Source organism: Phaenicophaeus curvirostris, chromosome 1 (assembly GCF_032191515.1).
Source record: "Phaenicophaeus curvirostris isolate KB17595 chromosome 1, BPBGC_Pcur_1.0, whole genome shotgun sequence".
Taxonomy (NCBI): Eukaryota; Metazoa; Chordata; class Aves; order Cuculiformes; family Cuculidae; genus Phaenicophaeus; species Phaenicophaeus curvirostris.
Window position 1 is genome coordinate 140,604,302 of NC_091392.1, and position 14,447 is coordinate 140,618,748.

General features: G+C 38.0%; 1 protein-coding gene across 1 annotated transcript in view; it reads right to left on the minus strand.

Moving 5' to 3' along the window:
- VWA3B (von Willebrand factor A domain containing 3B) overlaps nucleotides 1-14,447 on the minus strand; it is a 72,400-nt gene that overhangs the window by 39,506 nt on the left and 18,447 nt on the right. Inside the window, exons 9-13 of the mRNA XM_069876311.1 lie at nucleotides 9,573-9,689; nucleotides 7,066-7,262; nucleotides 6,277-6,431; nucleotides 4,325-4,463; nucleotides 2,809-2,940 (exon numbers count right to left, since the gene is read on the minus strand). Coding sequence (XP_069732412.1) covers nucleotides 2,809-2,940; nucleotides 4,325-4,463; nucleotides 6,277-6,431; nucleotides 7,066-7,262; nucleotides 9,573-9,689 — 740 coding nt within the window. The remainder of the gene's footprint in view (nucleotides 1-2,808; nucleotides 2,941-4,324; nucleotides 4,464-6,276; nucleotides 6,432-7,065; nucleotides 7,263-9,572; nucleotides 9,690-14,447) is intronic.

The window sequence follows — 14,447 nt, forward strand, 5'->3', positions numbered from 1 at the left end:
AGATAAATAGGAGCTGTAGACACTACAGCAATCATTAGCAGACTATAAACAGACAGGAAGATATAAGCAGAAGTTTACATTCTATAATATTTTCCCACTGCTGCTCCTGACTGCCAACTCATCACTCCCCCTTGAATTTCATGTTTTACTTAAATAATTCAAAAGCTCCACAAAAGAGTTGAAGAAATTTATTTCTCAAAAATTGGACTTCCTGGTTTTCTGAACAGTAATTTTTTCAGGCTATCTAGCCCCTTAGCACATCAATGTAAACAACATTTAATTTTTAGCACAAAAAATAGCTGTAACAACAAAACATACACATTAAAGCAATACTATGCCCCCTAAATATTCATACTTGAGTAATGTTAGCACTTTTCCTGTGTCATTCACGTGCTTAGTGATCATGACCTGTCTTTTAGAGACTCTAAATTTACTGAAATGCATTTCACTGCTTTTAGGAACCTAAAACCCACGGTTTACATCTTCAGATTTCCACCTTTCAAAAATTCAGTGCACAAAACCTCCAAAATTTAAGGGAAAAGTAAGGTTTTGTCAGTATGGAAAAGTGTTTTGTCAAGTCTTAGTCTTTAATGGGGCCAAAGACAAATCCCTGAAATTATATGAGTCTGGTTTATGGTAGTACAGCACCTGAGTACCGCTCTGGAGGGCAGTGAGGATTGCAGTGGCGTGAGAAGAAACTCAGGATCCTTATTTAAAATGCATTACAGAAGATAAATATAAATCAGCAACATTGACCCAGACATGCAAAAACATATGAGAGAGCATTATTTTTTCATTCCTATTAATTGTGTTAAAACTCTTTCCAGTTCATCCCTCCAGCAAGGAGTTCTATTAGAAAGGGTTGGAAAGGACAATGTAAGTAAATCAGGTGAAATGGAACAGTTGGTACACTCTGAGAGTGGCTCTATGGGGCTGCACAGGAATATATGGTCCAGGCAACAAGATAGCTCAGATGCTTTATAATCCTATCTTCTAATCCACAAACAATCCTTACCAGTACTCACTTATAAGAAATAGCTAGCCTGAGCCATTTTCTTTGTGTTTAATATATGTAATATTCCTAATATTCTAGTAAGCAGTATAAAGTTCTAAGCACACATCACTCATTATTATGTGCAAATTGTTCATCCTTGCTTTTTACAATAATAGTACATGGGTTTGGTCCAATTTGAAACAAAATAACTTCTTCCACTATATCATGGGAAAATAGGAAGGATGTTGATGATATGAGGGAAATAACTATGTAACTCACGGTAAAAGCTCAGTTTTCAATTCCTCAGTTGCTGCTGGTTTTATCAGAGTTTAAACAAAGTTGACATGTTTCAACTACATAGCATAATCATCCCCTGAATTTTAAATGTTATCACTTCTAAAGGATTTTTAAGGAATAGTTAGTTACTGTTTATAGCTCAGCTTTCTTATTCAACATATTGGGACCAGAGTGTATAAAATGAGATCAAAAGATCTACTCTGATTAATATTGCAGAGCAGTCTTCTATTCATTTCAGCTTTACTGTAAAGCCAGCTTTCTGATCTCAGACTTACATCTGCACTGCTTTAAACAGACTAAAAGGTCAGCAGCACATGTCATCCCTGAAAAAAGTAGATGGTTCTTGTACTATTCCCTGTACCATTTCAGATACCTAGATCTAAACTTAGAAGGAAATTTATAATGAACAATTCACAGCTTCATGAATAAAGATGAAAAAGGTCATTCCCAAATGTATATGCAAGATGGTATCAAATTATAGCAGTTCAAAATGCTATCGAACTTGTGTGATGCTGTACCACATATATGGGTTAAACAGACACAAGTTTTCAAGTCTCAAGGAAGGCAGCAAAATTAAGTCTACTGACTGCGGTTATAATTATTCACAACTACTCGGAGAGGCCACACTAAAACTTCCTTTTCTCCGTGTCATTTTCTGTTAGCATTTTCTGAGAATACTGAGTTACTTATCCTGCTATGTAGTCTCAGAGATATTGTGTAGCTTCCTCAATTCCCACATCCCCAGGAATTTCATTATGAAGTCTGAGGAAAAGCTGAGGAGTTTTATTATATAAACATGTTTTTGAGTTAGAAAACATAACATGGGATATATCTGTACCTTTGATTGACTGATTTTCAGTGCTGTGCTCCTAACATTACTATCCATGTTTGAAACATTAACTGGCCCTAAAGCTGCTGACAGGTACAATGTGGTGGCTGACTGTGGCTCCCTACAGGCATTTCTACTCCGTTTCAGGGAAAAGTCCTCAGATTTTGGCCACTGGCAATGAGAGAATATTGGGTAGATAGACAGATGTTTGATCTGAGTATAGTTGCTCTCATGTTCCTATGAAAGCTGAAGTCAGTTGTCTATCTGCACCAAAAGGGACTAGAAATGCTCTTCCAGCCTGCTGGCACCAGTTTCCTGCATCATCTCTGAGCTGCAAGTCTGTCATCGACAGCCCTCACCCATGCAGCAGCCGTGCAGCGAGAGTGACAACTTTAGACACAGGGTCCAAGCAGAGTCATGGTTTCTACAGAAATAAAACCGGCCAACATTTGCATTGTGGCTGCTAAATGTACCAGACTGCAAGCTGAATTAATATGTTAAAGGGTTATTATATGTGACACATTATATATTGTACTCAGATCTACTGAAGTCTATGCTTTATCTATACATTTCATCGTACTAAAGTAAAATACTTAATCAATCGCAAAATACCTCAGCCATTCAGGAAGAGAAGACACAAATATAACTTTGTACAAACATGCTTTGTGATAATTAGTTGCCATATTACCTCAAGCCCTTTTATCCAAACCCAAGCATCTTGCAAATTTTCCTCATTAACTTCAGCAAGTTTCTCTTGCCATGCCACTGCTTGGGCAGTAAATTTCACAAAGTTAAATCTCTTTTTGTATCTTAATTGTTCCTGCAATAGAGAGGATCTGAATTTTACTCAGTGTTAAGAGAAAGAATAATTGTATCCTGAAATACTGACTAGTAGGAGTTGTTTTAAATTAGGTATAGTTGATTATATGGTTACAATAAATACTTATAATATTCAGTTATGGTATGCAAAGAGACATACAGAGACAATGACAATTATTGCCTGCAACTATTAATACTAAGATTACTTGAACTTCCCAATGTCTCCATTTACTCATGTTTCTCAAACCACTTGAACAGCAAATGCCTAGGAGGCCAAGAGAAAGAGAAACAAAACTGAGTATGAACAGTGGTATAAGGAAGAGATTATTACTCCTTATCAAAGGAAATTGAAATCAGAAACAAAGCAAGGCATCATTTAGAGGAGGAGAAAAAGAAACAGTCATAGACCACAAACAAGGGGAACCAGGAGAACAAGAGAGAATGAAGTTAAGAATTTGCTGAAGTTGCTGTTGGACAGAAGTTACAAGGAGGGAAAGATTTGTGCAAGATAGTAAAAACTTTCAGAGCCTGGAATCTTTGCTTCCCTTTCATTACCACTTTTTGTGCTGCTGCCTGTGACACCTTCTGGCACAGTATCTAGCAGTTTTCTAGTGCTGATCTGCCAAGACGACCACATCATACTAGGTCCTACCACTTTTGCACTGAGCTCAAAATGCTCTTTCTTAGTTTTAAATTTTCTAGTCCTTCTAATGAGTGCTATCAATGCCAGACTGATGGATTTTTTGTCAGTTACTCCTCAGGTCTAAAAATGTTAAGAGTAAACACATTTTAACAGTGTCTTTTTCATAGATTCCTAAAATTAGGTGAGACAAATCACATCCTAGGTGTGTCTCCCAGTACTGGTAGCTTCTGAGGTACTTCTTCACTTTGCAAGTCCCTTTGCAAAGTTCTGAGTCACTGTGAGATGCAAGGAAGTTCAAAACTTTCTATATCCTCTAGTGTAAAAGTATGAAAGTGAATGTAGAACACACATTACAAATAACAACATACTGGGGCAACTGGATGACACTGTTTAAAAATAAAAATAAAAATGTTAAAAGGTGTTTAATTGCACCATTTTTCTTTGTTTTCCTTATTTTGAATTTTCCTTTTTTTTTAGGAGGAAGATGGCTTGAGAGAAAGGAGAACTACTTAAGCTTCTTTAATTTTTAACATTTTCTCCAGATTTTATAAAATATTTTTATAAATGATGAAAACATATATATATTTAACTGAAAAATGAGCACACCAAGAAAAATATAATATTTTTATATATTTTTTCATATATTTAAATATGAAAATAAAAAATAGAATAGCAACCATCCAGAAAAGACCAGCCTGTTCTAAAATAATCCTCTGTCTTCAGAATCATCATTTTGTCATACCTGTATGAGCTGTAATATTTTATTCTTCACTAAAGGCAGCTTGTCCTTCATAGACTGGGATATATCAATAAGAATATAGACATCATCTTCAAGCACAGTCCCAAAAAGCCCTCTGCTTCCTTGTTGAAGCCACTTCATCCTGAGGGAAGAAAAAAAAAAATCAAAACCTGGTCTGTAAGATCTTTGGAGCTTTGTGTATCAGAATCTAACAGGAAATATCTTTTTATCCCTGCTGGACTTCATATTCTCTTTCCCTAAGTACCTGTTACCAGTCACTGTGAGAAGCAGTACATTGGCCTCGATAAACCAATCCTCCATCACTATGTAACAACACAAGGCATTGTTTTTCTAATTTGAGTAGGAATCTCTAGACAGGCTAAACAGAAAAAGCAATACAGCACCTTTATAAAGTCAATTATCAGGTAGTTGGGGCTGAGAAATCCCATGAGGAAGTAACTATAACTATTGCCTCTGTAGCTGTTCTCCAGCCTCAGGAAATCATTTAAGCATATGCTCATATATCTCTGTTTCCACAAAACCACTTGAGAACTTACTCTGAAAGGAACTTGAACACTTTGAAGAGTCTTAATATAACACAGATGCTTCAATGCTCTGTTGACCTTGAGCCTAAATACAGACTTAGTTTTACATTTTAAACAGGATTTAAGCATGCTTGCCAGTTATATGCGTGCATACATGCTGCTGTGTGCAGAATTTCCTCAGTAATGGCCACAATAGGTCCAAATCTGATTTCCCTTAAAAGTCACAAACTATTTGTCTGCTCTGAAACAGACGGAATATAATAGCCCTGGGAAAAATATTACTCAACTCCACAGAGGTTTTAAAGAAATTATATCATGGAAACTTAAAGGATCCTATTACATTTGCTACTGATGACTATTTTGCCTTTAGTTATTTCTCCAAAAGTGTTTGACGAAGTCTACCAAGACTTTTTAACAATGGGACAAACCACTTCAAAAAGCAAAGCCATAATCTTGGCTTAGATTTCAGAAATACATACTCACCAAAACCCTTTACCTTAAATTTTCCTTTCACAATATGTTAATGTTAACCTAAATACAGCAAGATGAAGACAAACTAAAAGGAACAGCAAAACTCTGTTTGACCTTGCTAAACGTAGTCAGGCTGTTGTACTTTTGGTACTGAAGCAACAGTAAAATGATCATTCACATCCTACTTTTTTCAGTGAGACATCTCATTGTTCTAACGTACAAAACAGTGGGCAACATTGTTTCTTTTTTGGGTTCTACAATATTAATTTTGAAAGCCCTCTTCTTCTCCTAATGTAGATATAAAAACCAATTCACTTTAGGGCACCTTTATGACAGGTGAATCAGACCCTCAGTTTGCCAATTTTTTTGTAGACATCCTACAAAATCTAGGAGTGTATCTGTACAACTGCAGAAAAGTTAAATAGGGAGCCAGCTTGAGCACTTCACTTCTGATAAGATGCATTAATTAATAGCTCATGTCCTGGCTCTGATATAGGCTGTTCAAACTTGTCTTCAACACAACACTGCAAATAGGGCAGGTAACCATTATCAGCATGGGCACAAGCCGAGCTGAGCTACTTGGTGTCAGAGGTACCACAAGGAGACCTAGGTACACAGGGTGAACATTTACTAAGTTTTATTGGTGATTCTACAAGTTCTTTGCCACCTTAAGCCCTCATGCCTTTTAGCACTTTAGTATTTCAATAGTGTGCAGACTAAATTTCACATTTGAGTTCCAGAAGGAGAACAGAAGATAAAGCTGTTCATTGTTTTTCTTACATGGATACTAGGAAATCCTGATCTAAAAGGGATTTCTGGCTTGGTACTGCTACTGGCAGTTTACCAACCATTTCAGCTTATTATGACAGTAAATGTCAAACATTTCAACACTAATGAATTTTTCAGCACCAACTGATTTTTTTGTGAGAGAACACTAACCTTCCTTCCATTTGTCTGATAGTCGTCCTCATTTTCTCGTTATATTTCTTATACTTTTCCGTACTAACATGTACGTGAACTATAGATCCATCTTTCCAGAAGGTATGTACAAACTTGTCACAGTATTTTGCATGAATTACCTTCCTCTTTGTCTCCTACAGCCAAGAAAAACAGATTTCGTGTTCCAAAACACATTATTTTGCAGTGCTATTAATATTTGGTGAACAAACTTCAAAGGTACATGCTTGTTGCACATGAACAGTGCAGAAATAGTCATGGGTTAGGGTGGTCACAGAATTTGTTTCTAGCTAAAGTCAATAGAACTGTAGCTAGCAAGAACAGAAGCTTATCAAACAGTGTAATGGTAGAGCTTGAGAAGAACAAATAGAAGACAAATTAGTCCAAATTTGTTTAAGGATCTGCAAACACTGGAGCAGCTGAGACCAACACTTTTTCTGAGGAAAAATAAAGATGACAAGCAATCTTTGCCCTACCCTACCTAAATACATAGAAAAGCAAGGCATTGCTTAAGCCAGCCCTGATCCTTCCTTGAAGATTATAAGTGGACCAGGAAAGAGCGATCAAAAGAATAATTTTCAAATAGCCTTTTGAAACAATCTTATTTACAAATCACCTGTTCCCAATTCCATTAATAAGCTGTTTTTAATAAAAAATGGATAACAACAAATCATACACTTCATCAGAAATTGAGCTATCAGACAAGTTTTCAAGTTTTAAAAGAAAAATCAAACAACTCATAGGACATGAGGGAAAACTAACAGCACTCACAGCATCAGTTTGTGAAGATTCATCCTCAGGTTTAGTTTTTATGTCAACAATTCCATCTGCGTGGCGAAAAGTACAATCAGCAAGTGCATCATACAGTGTGAGCTTCTGAGCTTTCAAGCCATACTTCCGCAACCACTTCTCAGAAGACAAATATTTGTCAGATGTATGCTTTTGTAATAGATGATCAGTTTTGGTTGCTAATAAAGAAAATAAAACAAACAAAACTTCCTATATAACATGGCTCATTTCGTATAAGGTATTTTTTGAAAGCAGGCTACTTCACTTACAGCTTTGGAGTGAGAGGATATTTCCGATATTAATATTAATTAATATTATATTATTATATTAATTGATGTTCTTTAATTTTTTGTGGTTTTTTTTCTTATTAGGCATTTCTTTGCAACAAACTCCCTTGTAAATGGAATAAACCCATCAGAAAACAGAGAGCAAAGAGGTGAATAGCTACGGGATCAACATATAAAGGGAATATTCTTAGTAGTATGAAGGTTGACATAACAAAATTCCAGAAAAGATTGCTGCATAAGATGTCTAACTTCAAGGAGAATCATTTGAGAAAAAGAAACAATAGAAGATATAATTGAAATCACAGTCGAGAACATTGGCTAACATTGCCATTTCCCTTTTTCAAAGAAGGCCATTTAAAGGAAAAGGCAAACTATGATGTCTTTGAAAGAGATTTTATTGTGTTTCTCTGCAATATAGCCTTTTTATAGGCTGAGTATCCCAAGCCACAAATCACTTGTGTACAATTGTGATATTTTCTCTAGTTCTGCATCCTCTTTTTATCATTTTTAATTGCTCCTGAAAGAAACAGGATATTTTTTGTCTGATCCAGTATGACTGTTCTCATGCTTACATTTTTATGTCACATTGTCTCAAAAATCTTGTAAGGACCATCTTGAAGTTGGACACTGTGTATCTCTGGATACTGGTAACAGGATACAGGGTTCTGCACTCACTCTTCACTAGTTCAATAAACCACACCTAAATCATATGACCCAGCAGTGGGTCTCATAGCAGGGTGTATTTATTTTGTCACATTTTAATTTCACTGGACCTAGGACTCTGTTTAGGTGCAGCTACGGTGACAACAGTATTGAGATCCTAAGCCTACAAATGAACTTATGGATGCACCTCCTGCCTTAACAAACACAGAGATCAGCCAGCATCAGGGCAGGTGTAGGGTCAGGGCCTGTTCATGTGGAAACATTTGCTTTCTGCTTGCTTGCGGTCCTCTGGACAGCTAGCGTGGCAAGCGTCACAAATGCACTTACATAATTTTAAAAAGAAAACTGTCATAAACTCAACAATAAGTCCTGCAGAGTTATGTTATTGAATTTCCAATCTAGTGCAGGTAGAGGAAGTTCCCAGGATCAAATCTTCACCATCACCATCCTACAACACACTGTTGAGAATTCAGGTGACTGACTAACTGACAGTACAAAGAGTTCTCCAGCAGGTGATCCAGAAAAGAGTATCTAGGCTCAGGCCCCATCTAGCCAAAGCAAAAGCAATTGCACTGCAAAATCAGTACTGACGCTACATGAATTCACTGATGCCTTGTGCTAATTCAACCTGAATCTTGTATCAACTTACATAAAAATACCATGTAAGTATTTTAAAACCAGGGACTAATGCAGAATTTAGGCACTGACAACCACAGCCATGATCCTGAAAATCCACTCCTCCAGTCGCCGTCCAAAACTGCAGATGCCTAGAGTCTACAGATTTCTAATTTTTCAGCACCTAAATTTTGTCAGTGTGATTGTTCTGCTGCAAATCATGCCCATAGCACCTCTGTCTTAGCAGGGCTGAGTAGCTTCTCACAATATGCTTCTGTCTTCTGTAGGGCTCAATCCAATCAATACGTACAGAACAATAGATGGAACATGTTCTAAGACAAACATAACGGTGGGAACTATTAGTTTTACGAACAACTGTGGGTGTTCCTCCATGTTTCATAACACAGGAGCGCCAGAGCACTCATTCAGGATCAATTTCAGACATGCACCTTTTGACTATGAGAATTCAAACTCACACTTCTTCCCTTTTAGGGGATGAACTTGCTACCAGGTTGGAGGCTATTGCAACAAGACCGTAATGGGAGAGAGATTAGGTAGATCCCCAGCACTGTGTAGAATAAAGTTAAAAATTTACTCGTACAGATGGAAAGGAAGAGACCACAAAAACCCAAATTTTAGTTTCTTGAAATCTAGGCAATTTCTGAATCTAGTCACCAGTGAGCTAAAAATGGTGTGTTTCAGTATAAGCTGTTTAAGTTCATCAAGCTTAAGCAGTAGTAAACAGAGATTTGTAATGGAAAGTTCTAAGAAACCCTAAGGTTAGATGCCAAGTACAGGTGCTACCTGTGTGTAGACATTTCTGAGAAAATCATCCCCAAACTGACACGTAATCAAAACAGTTCACAAATAAAATATTGATCACGAATATAATGGTAACTCTCTTGAAAGAAACATAAATGATACCATCTCGAGAAGCAGGCCGGTCAGATTCTGCTAAAATTTTTTGAGCTTCTCTCACTGTACTCCTGGCTTCCTCCAACTCTTTCCAGATCAAAAAGACATCTTCTCGGACACCAGCTACTACAAGAGAAATCATAAAAAGAACTTAACACTGTCATAGGGTTCATCCAGATGTTGCCATATAACCTTGTTCTCTTGAGGTTCCATTGTAGTGACAAGTGCTGTTCTTTGACAGACTTCAAAAAAGGGCTTAAAGCTGTCACCTGGATGTAAGAGGTGCTTAGCCTCGTGGAAGTAACCTCCAGAGTAGGACACAGATTGTTCCCACAGCAGAAACAAATCCCATTTAGTGCTCTTGGATAATAAGGAAATTCCACAAATAAATTCACATATTGTCCCCTAGACTTCATTGCAAAAGCTAGCTCTAAATATTAGGCCCAACTTTGAAATGCTAAGGAGAAGGTATTTTCAACTCTTTTAGTTCCATTTAAGCCCAGAAATACCTTTATTTTAAACAAAATACTGTTTTCCTGAAGAGTATCTAATGAAATTTTGCTAAGAGAAGTTTATTCTCATCTTAATAATTCTTAATAAATAAATGCTAAAAAATTTAAAATGTCTTACTATCAAGCTATTTTCTCAAAAAACTGGAGAAATCCAAAGCTGAAGTTGATACAAGGTTTTCTTAATCTCAATAGATATGTTTGTCTCAATTAAAAAAACAAAAATACTTATATCTTTATTAGAGTATAATTATTAAAATTGAGGCACCATGTATACCTACATAGTATGAATACTACTAGAATAGGTGTTAAATTTGGTTAATCTCAGAGTTTAAATTGCAATATAGGACAATACAGAATTGTAGCATTACAGTAAAAATATAAAAGAAACTGAATGATGAGCTATTCTAGCCAGAGCTGCAGACCTATGGCAGATTACAACATATAACTGAATTGCACATGAAGATGCTGAACAAGGCAAACCACACCTTATCATCTTGTGGTTCACTGTATAAAAGATAAGACATGCAAACCTTTCTACTAAAGTAGGATATCACTAAAAAAACCCACCTGATCATTGTGTTCTTTTATAATCTTCCCTGCAATAATAATATGAACATTATGCAAAATAACAAGGCAGTTTTAATTGTGAAATGCTTTTCCAAGAAATATTTTGAAATGTGTTATTATACACTGCCATCTCCTGGGACCTTCTTGCATTTCAAAAACATCTGTTTCAGCCATTAGGACAAAGATCGACATTTCTTAAATTACAAAATGAAGATAATTCCGTGCCACAGAACATAAGAGGGAGAAAAAAACCCTCAATCTGTTATCATTATCTCTTAAGTTTAAAGAAAATTATTCTGTTTAAATACTTCACATTAACTTTTCTTTTATAAACAGTCCCTCCTCAAAGTGCAAATCACAGCACTGGCAAAACCCCAGCAAGTAGGGAAACAGAGATTTGTTGATGAGTAGTCAGCCATTGGCTAAGTATATACACACCTGTCATCACAGTTAAAACCACAAAGCACATGCATTCACACCACATATGCACAAATTGCCAAGTTAAGACTGTTAAGAATGCAATTCCAGAAGAGCAGTCTCCAACTAAATCTGGATAACCTCCATATATTATATCCTCCATATCCTCCTCAATGTTATGTTTGAAAATATTGAAAGAAATACACGTATATCAACTACCTTTAAAACAACTCTGAAAATATCACTGTATTGCTTCATTTCCCCTTAAAATGTTGCTATGGACTTATCAAAACTTACAAGATTATTGTTACTGTGCCCAGTAAAATATATGTATTGAATTGGTATTAGACAAGAAGGTAATTTTTCCTTACTTATGCTGCAACACAGCAAAGTAAAAAGCAACTAAGTTTGACACACTTATTGCACAGGACAAATGCAGGTAACAAAAATTGCACATTGTGAAGGTCAGGTTGCTTAGAAAACCTTTTATCTGGCAACAGTTTTCCCTGGATCTAACTGTGAGAGCACGTTGCAAGCAGCGATAACCATAGCGACTTTCTCTACATAGGAGACTTGCCTCCATCTTGGACTCTTTTCCTCTCCAGCTAAGGAGGAGTGGGAAGAAAAAAGCTGCACCTTTCAAAACTTAGACCCCAAACTCAAAATATACATACACATACAAGGCGTTGTATCTTTCAGACGTGGCTCTCAACCTGTGACCCATCCGTCAAAGCGCATAAGGAAAAACTGAACAAGAAAGCACAAACCTCTCTTTGGTTTAAACTTCCTGAGCTCGCATGTCAGCTGTGCCATTCTGGGGGCCACCAACTGAAAAGCAGCTGAAAGTCACCGCCCCAGGGGGTGCAGTTCTCAACTGCTCCAGGCTCACTGGCTCTCACAAGCCTTCAGGTGTCTGCATCCCAGGAGCGACCTCTTAAAATGTCCTAAAAAGATTGCTTTGTCCCCAGAGGGAAAGGGCTCTCTGTGTCTTCTGCCGCCTTGAAGCACCCCCTCAGCTGCCTTGGCTGGCAGTTTAACCACCAGAGCCCTGGGGACCCACTGGTTCTAACTCAAAAACTGCTGCACAGCAACAGTAAGAGGGTGGCTACCAGACACACAAGAGGGAACTGGCCTTAATACCGAGCACAATAGGCTGGTTTCAGCTCTTGCCAGTGGCCATCGTGACCCTGCAGAGCACCTCACACTGGGGAATGTCTCAGACTGTGCCCTGCCCTCGGTTAAACGGCATTTCTGCTCTGGAGGAGGGAGGTCCTGAAAAAGACGAAGCGGATGGGGAAGGGTGCAGAGAGAACCTGCGGCGAGGGGCAGAAGCGTTTGCTGACATGAGTGAACTGAGAAGCAAGATGGTAGGTTGAAGTGAAAACACAAGCGCACTTGCTCATGTACACGGAAACTCATAACCACCCTCATTTCCATTTCCCAGTTATTTAACACTGTCAGGCAATCTTAAAAGAAGCAGCTTTTCCACACCTACCTCCCAGCAAACAAACTCATCCAGTTTGACAAGTCACTGTAACCCGCTTGATTTCATACTCAAGATACAAAACCTGCTGAGAAAAAAAGCCCACACCAAAAAAAAAAAAAAAGAAGCCTATAAAATGCAAAAGTAACTCAGGGAAAACAGAAGCTTTTCTTCGTTCTCTGATTATCCGACTTAAACAGTGGAAGCAAGTAAATCTAAATATAGTGCAATAAAGTCTATTTTAAGCTTCATTTGTCTCCAAGTCAAGATGGGCAATTTCCTTTTTTCACTGCTGGTCCCTTCCTCAGCCTCTACGTGGCAGCAGAGCAATATTTCCTCAAGCGCTGGTTTTTAAAATCCTCACAAAGAGACGCATGAAAAGAGGCACAAAGGAGCACAGGAGGGGAGTGCAGCTGCGTACCTGTTAGGTCAAGCAGGAGTGAAACTCCGTGCAGCCCAATCCTGCCCCTTTCCCACTGGGCAAATGGACAAAGCAAATGAACTTTGTATCCCATGCGGTATCACAGGGCAGCTATCATCTGCATCACTCTCTACACATTAGCAAAGAGATTTGCGAGGCCAGGGTTAGGCTGCTAAGATTAGACAATGCACATGCAAGGAAAAAGCAGAGGCGATCATCTTTGCTACAGCTTGTAGGCAAAGTAGATACTCATAAGTCATTACCCTGGCTCTCCAAAGGGAGTGCTCGGTCTCTCCCATGTCTGTGTACATAAACAGTGCAGTTCATTGACTTCAATGTCATACAGGAGACTGACATGTTTATCTCCCTGTCACTCCAAGCAGGAGACACAACCGCATCCCTGCTCGGCAAGAATCATAGAACCATAGAATCACCAGGTTGGAAGAGACCCACCGGATCATCGAGTCCAACCATTCCTATCAAATACTAAATAAACCATGCCCCTCAGTGCCTTGTACACCCATCCCTTAAACACCTCCAGGGAAGGGGACTCAACCACCTCCCTGGGCAGCCTGTTCCTGTGCCCAGTGACCCTTTCTGTGAAAAAATTTTTTCCTAATGTTCAGCCTAAACCTCCCCATGCGGAGCTTGAGGCCATTCCCTCTTGTCCTGTCCCCTGTCACAGCTTTCACCAGCTTTCTTGCCCTCTGTGTCTTCAAGTTCCAATTTAAATTTCACCTCCCTTCCACTTATAACTTTAACTATCTAACATGACTGCTTAATTCTGCAGCTTTTTGCACGTGAAGAAGCTACACAAAGAATGCAGGCAGAAATGATAACAGGCATATGAGTGCTGGGTGAGGAGATATCATCACACTGTTTAAATAAGGCTTTATGTAAAAGCATTTCTCTGCCTTAAGTAAATCTGAGTCTGCCTTAAGTAATCTGAGTCTGCTGACATAAGGACCTTAATTTTTTTACCAAGTTAGACCTGTTTTGATCTTGAGCACCCACTCAAAATCAGTGTACAAAAAAAAATTCAAATTTGGCAGTTTCTCACGCTTGCTTTCTGACTGCCCAAGATGCAAAACAGGGGAGAACAGAGCTCTTATCTGAAGTTTTAAATAGTTCACTTCCAACTTGCTTTGGTTAAGCAGATGAAAAAGAGTGAGCATCAAGATATCCTGTATTTGCAAAACGTTGTTATTCAGTGGATATCCAGAAAACTATCAGATGTCCTTGAAACAGCTTTTCCAGTCCATAAAACATAATGATGACTTTCAGTTTCCAGCTGTAGCGTTTGTGGTGCAAAAAGAAACAATCAAAATTTCTGTGCCTCCCCTTACTTTCAAGAAACACCACATTTGGGAGATTAAATCTCTGGTTTATTCTCTATTTATTTCCTTGTATAGTTCATGCCGCACATCTGAGAACCAGTTTCAGAGCCCGTTTGTGAGTAATCAGCACTTTTATTATTATTGCCT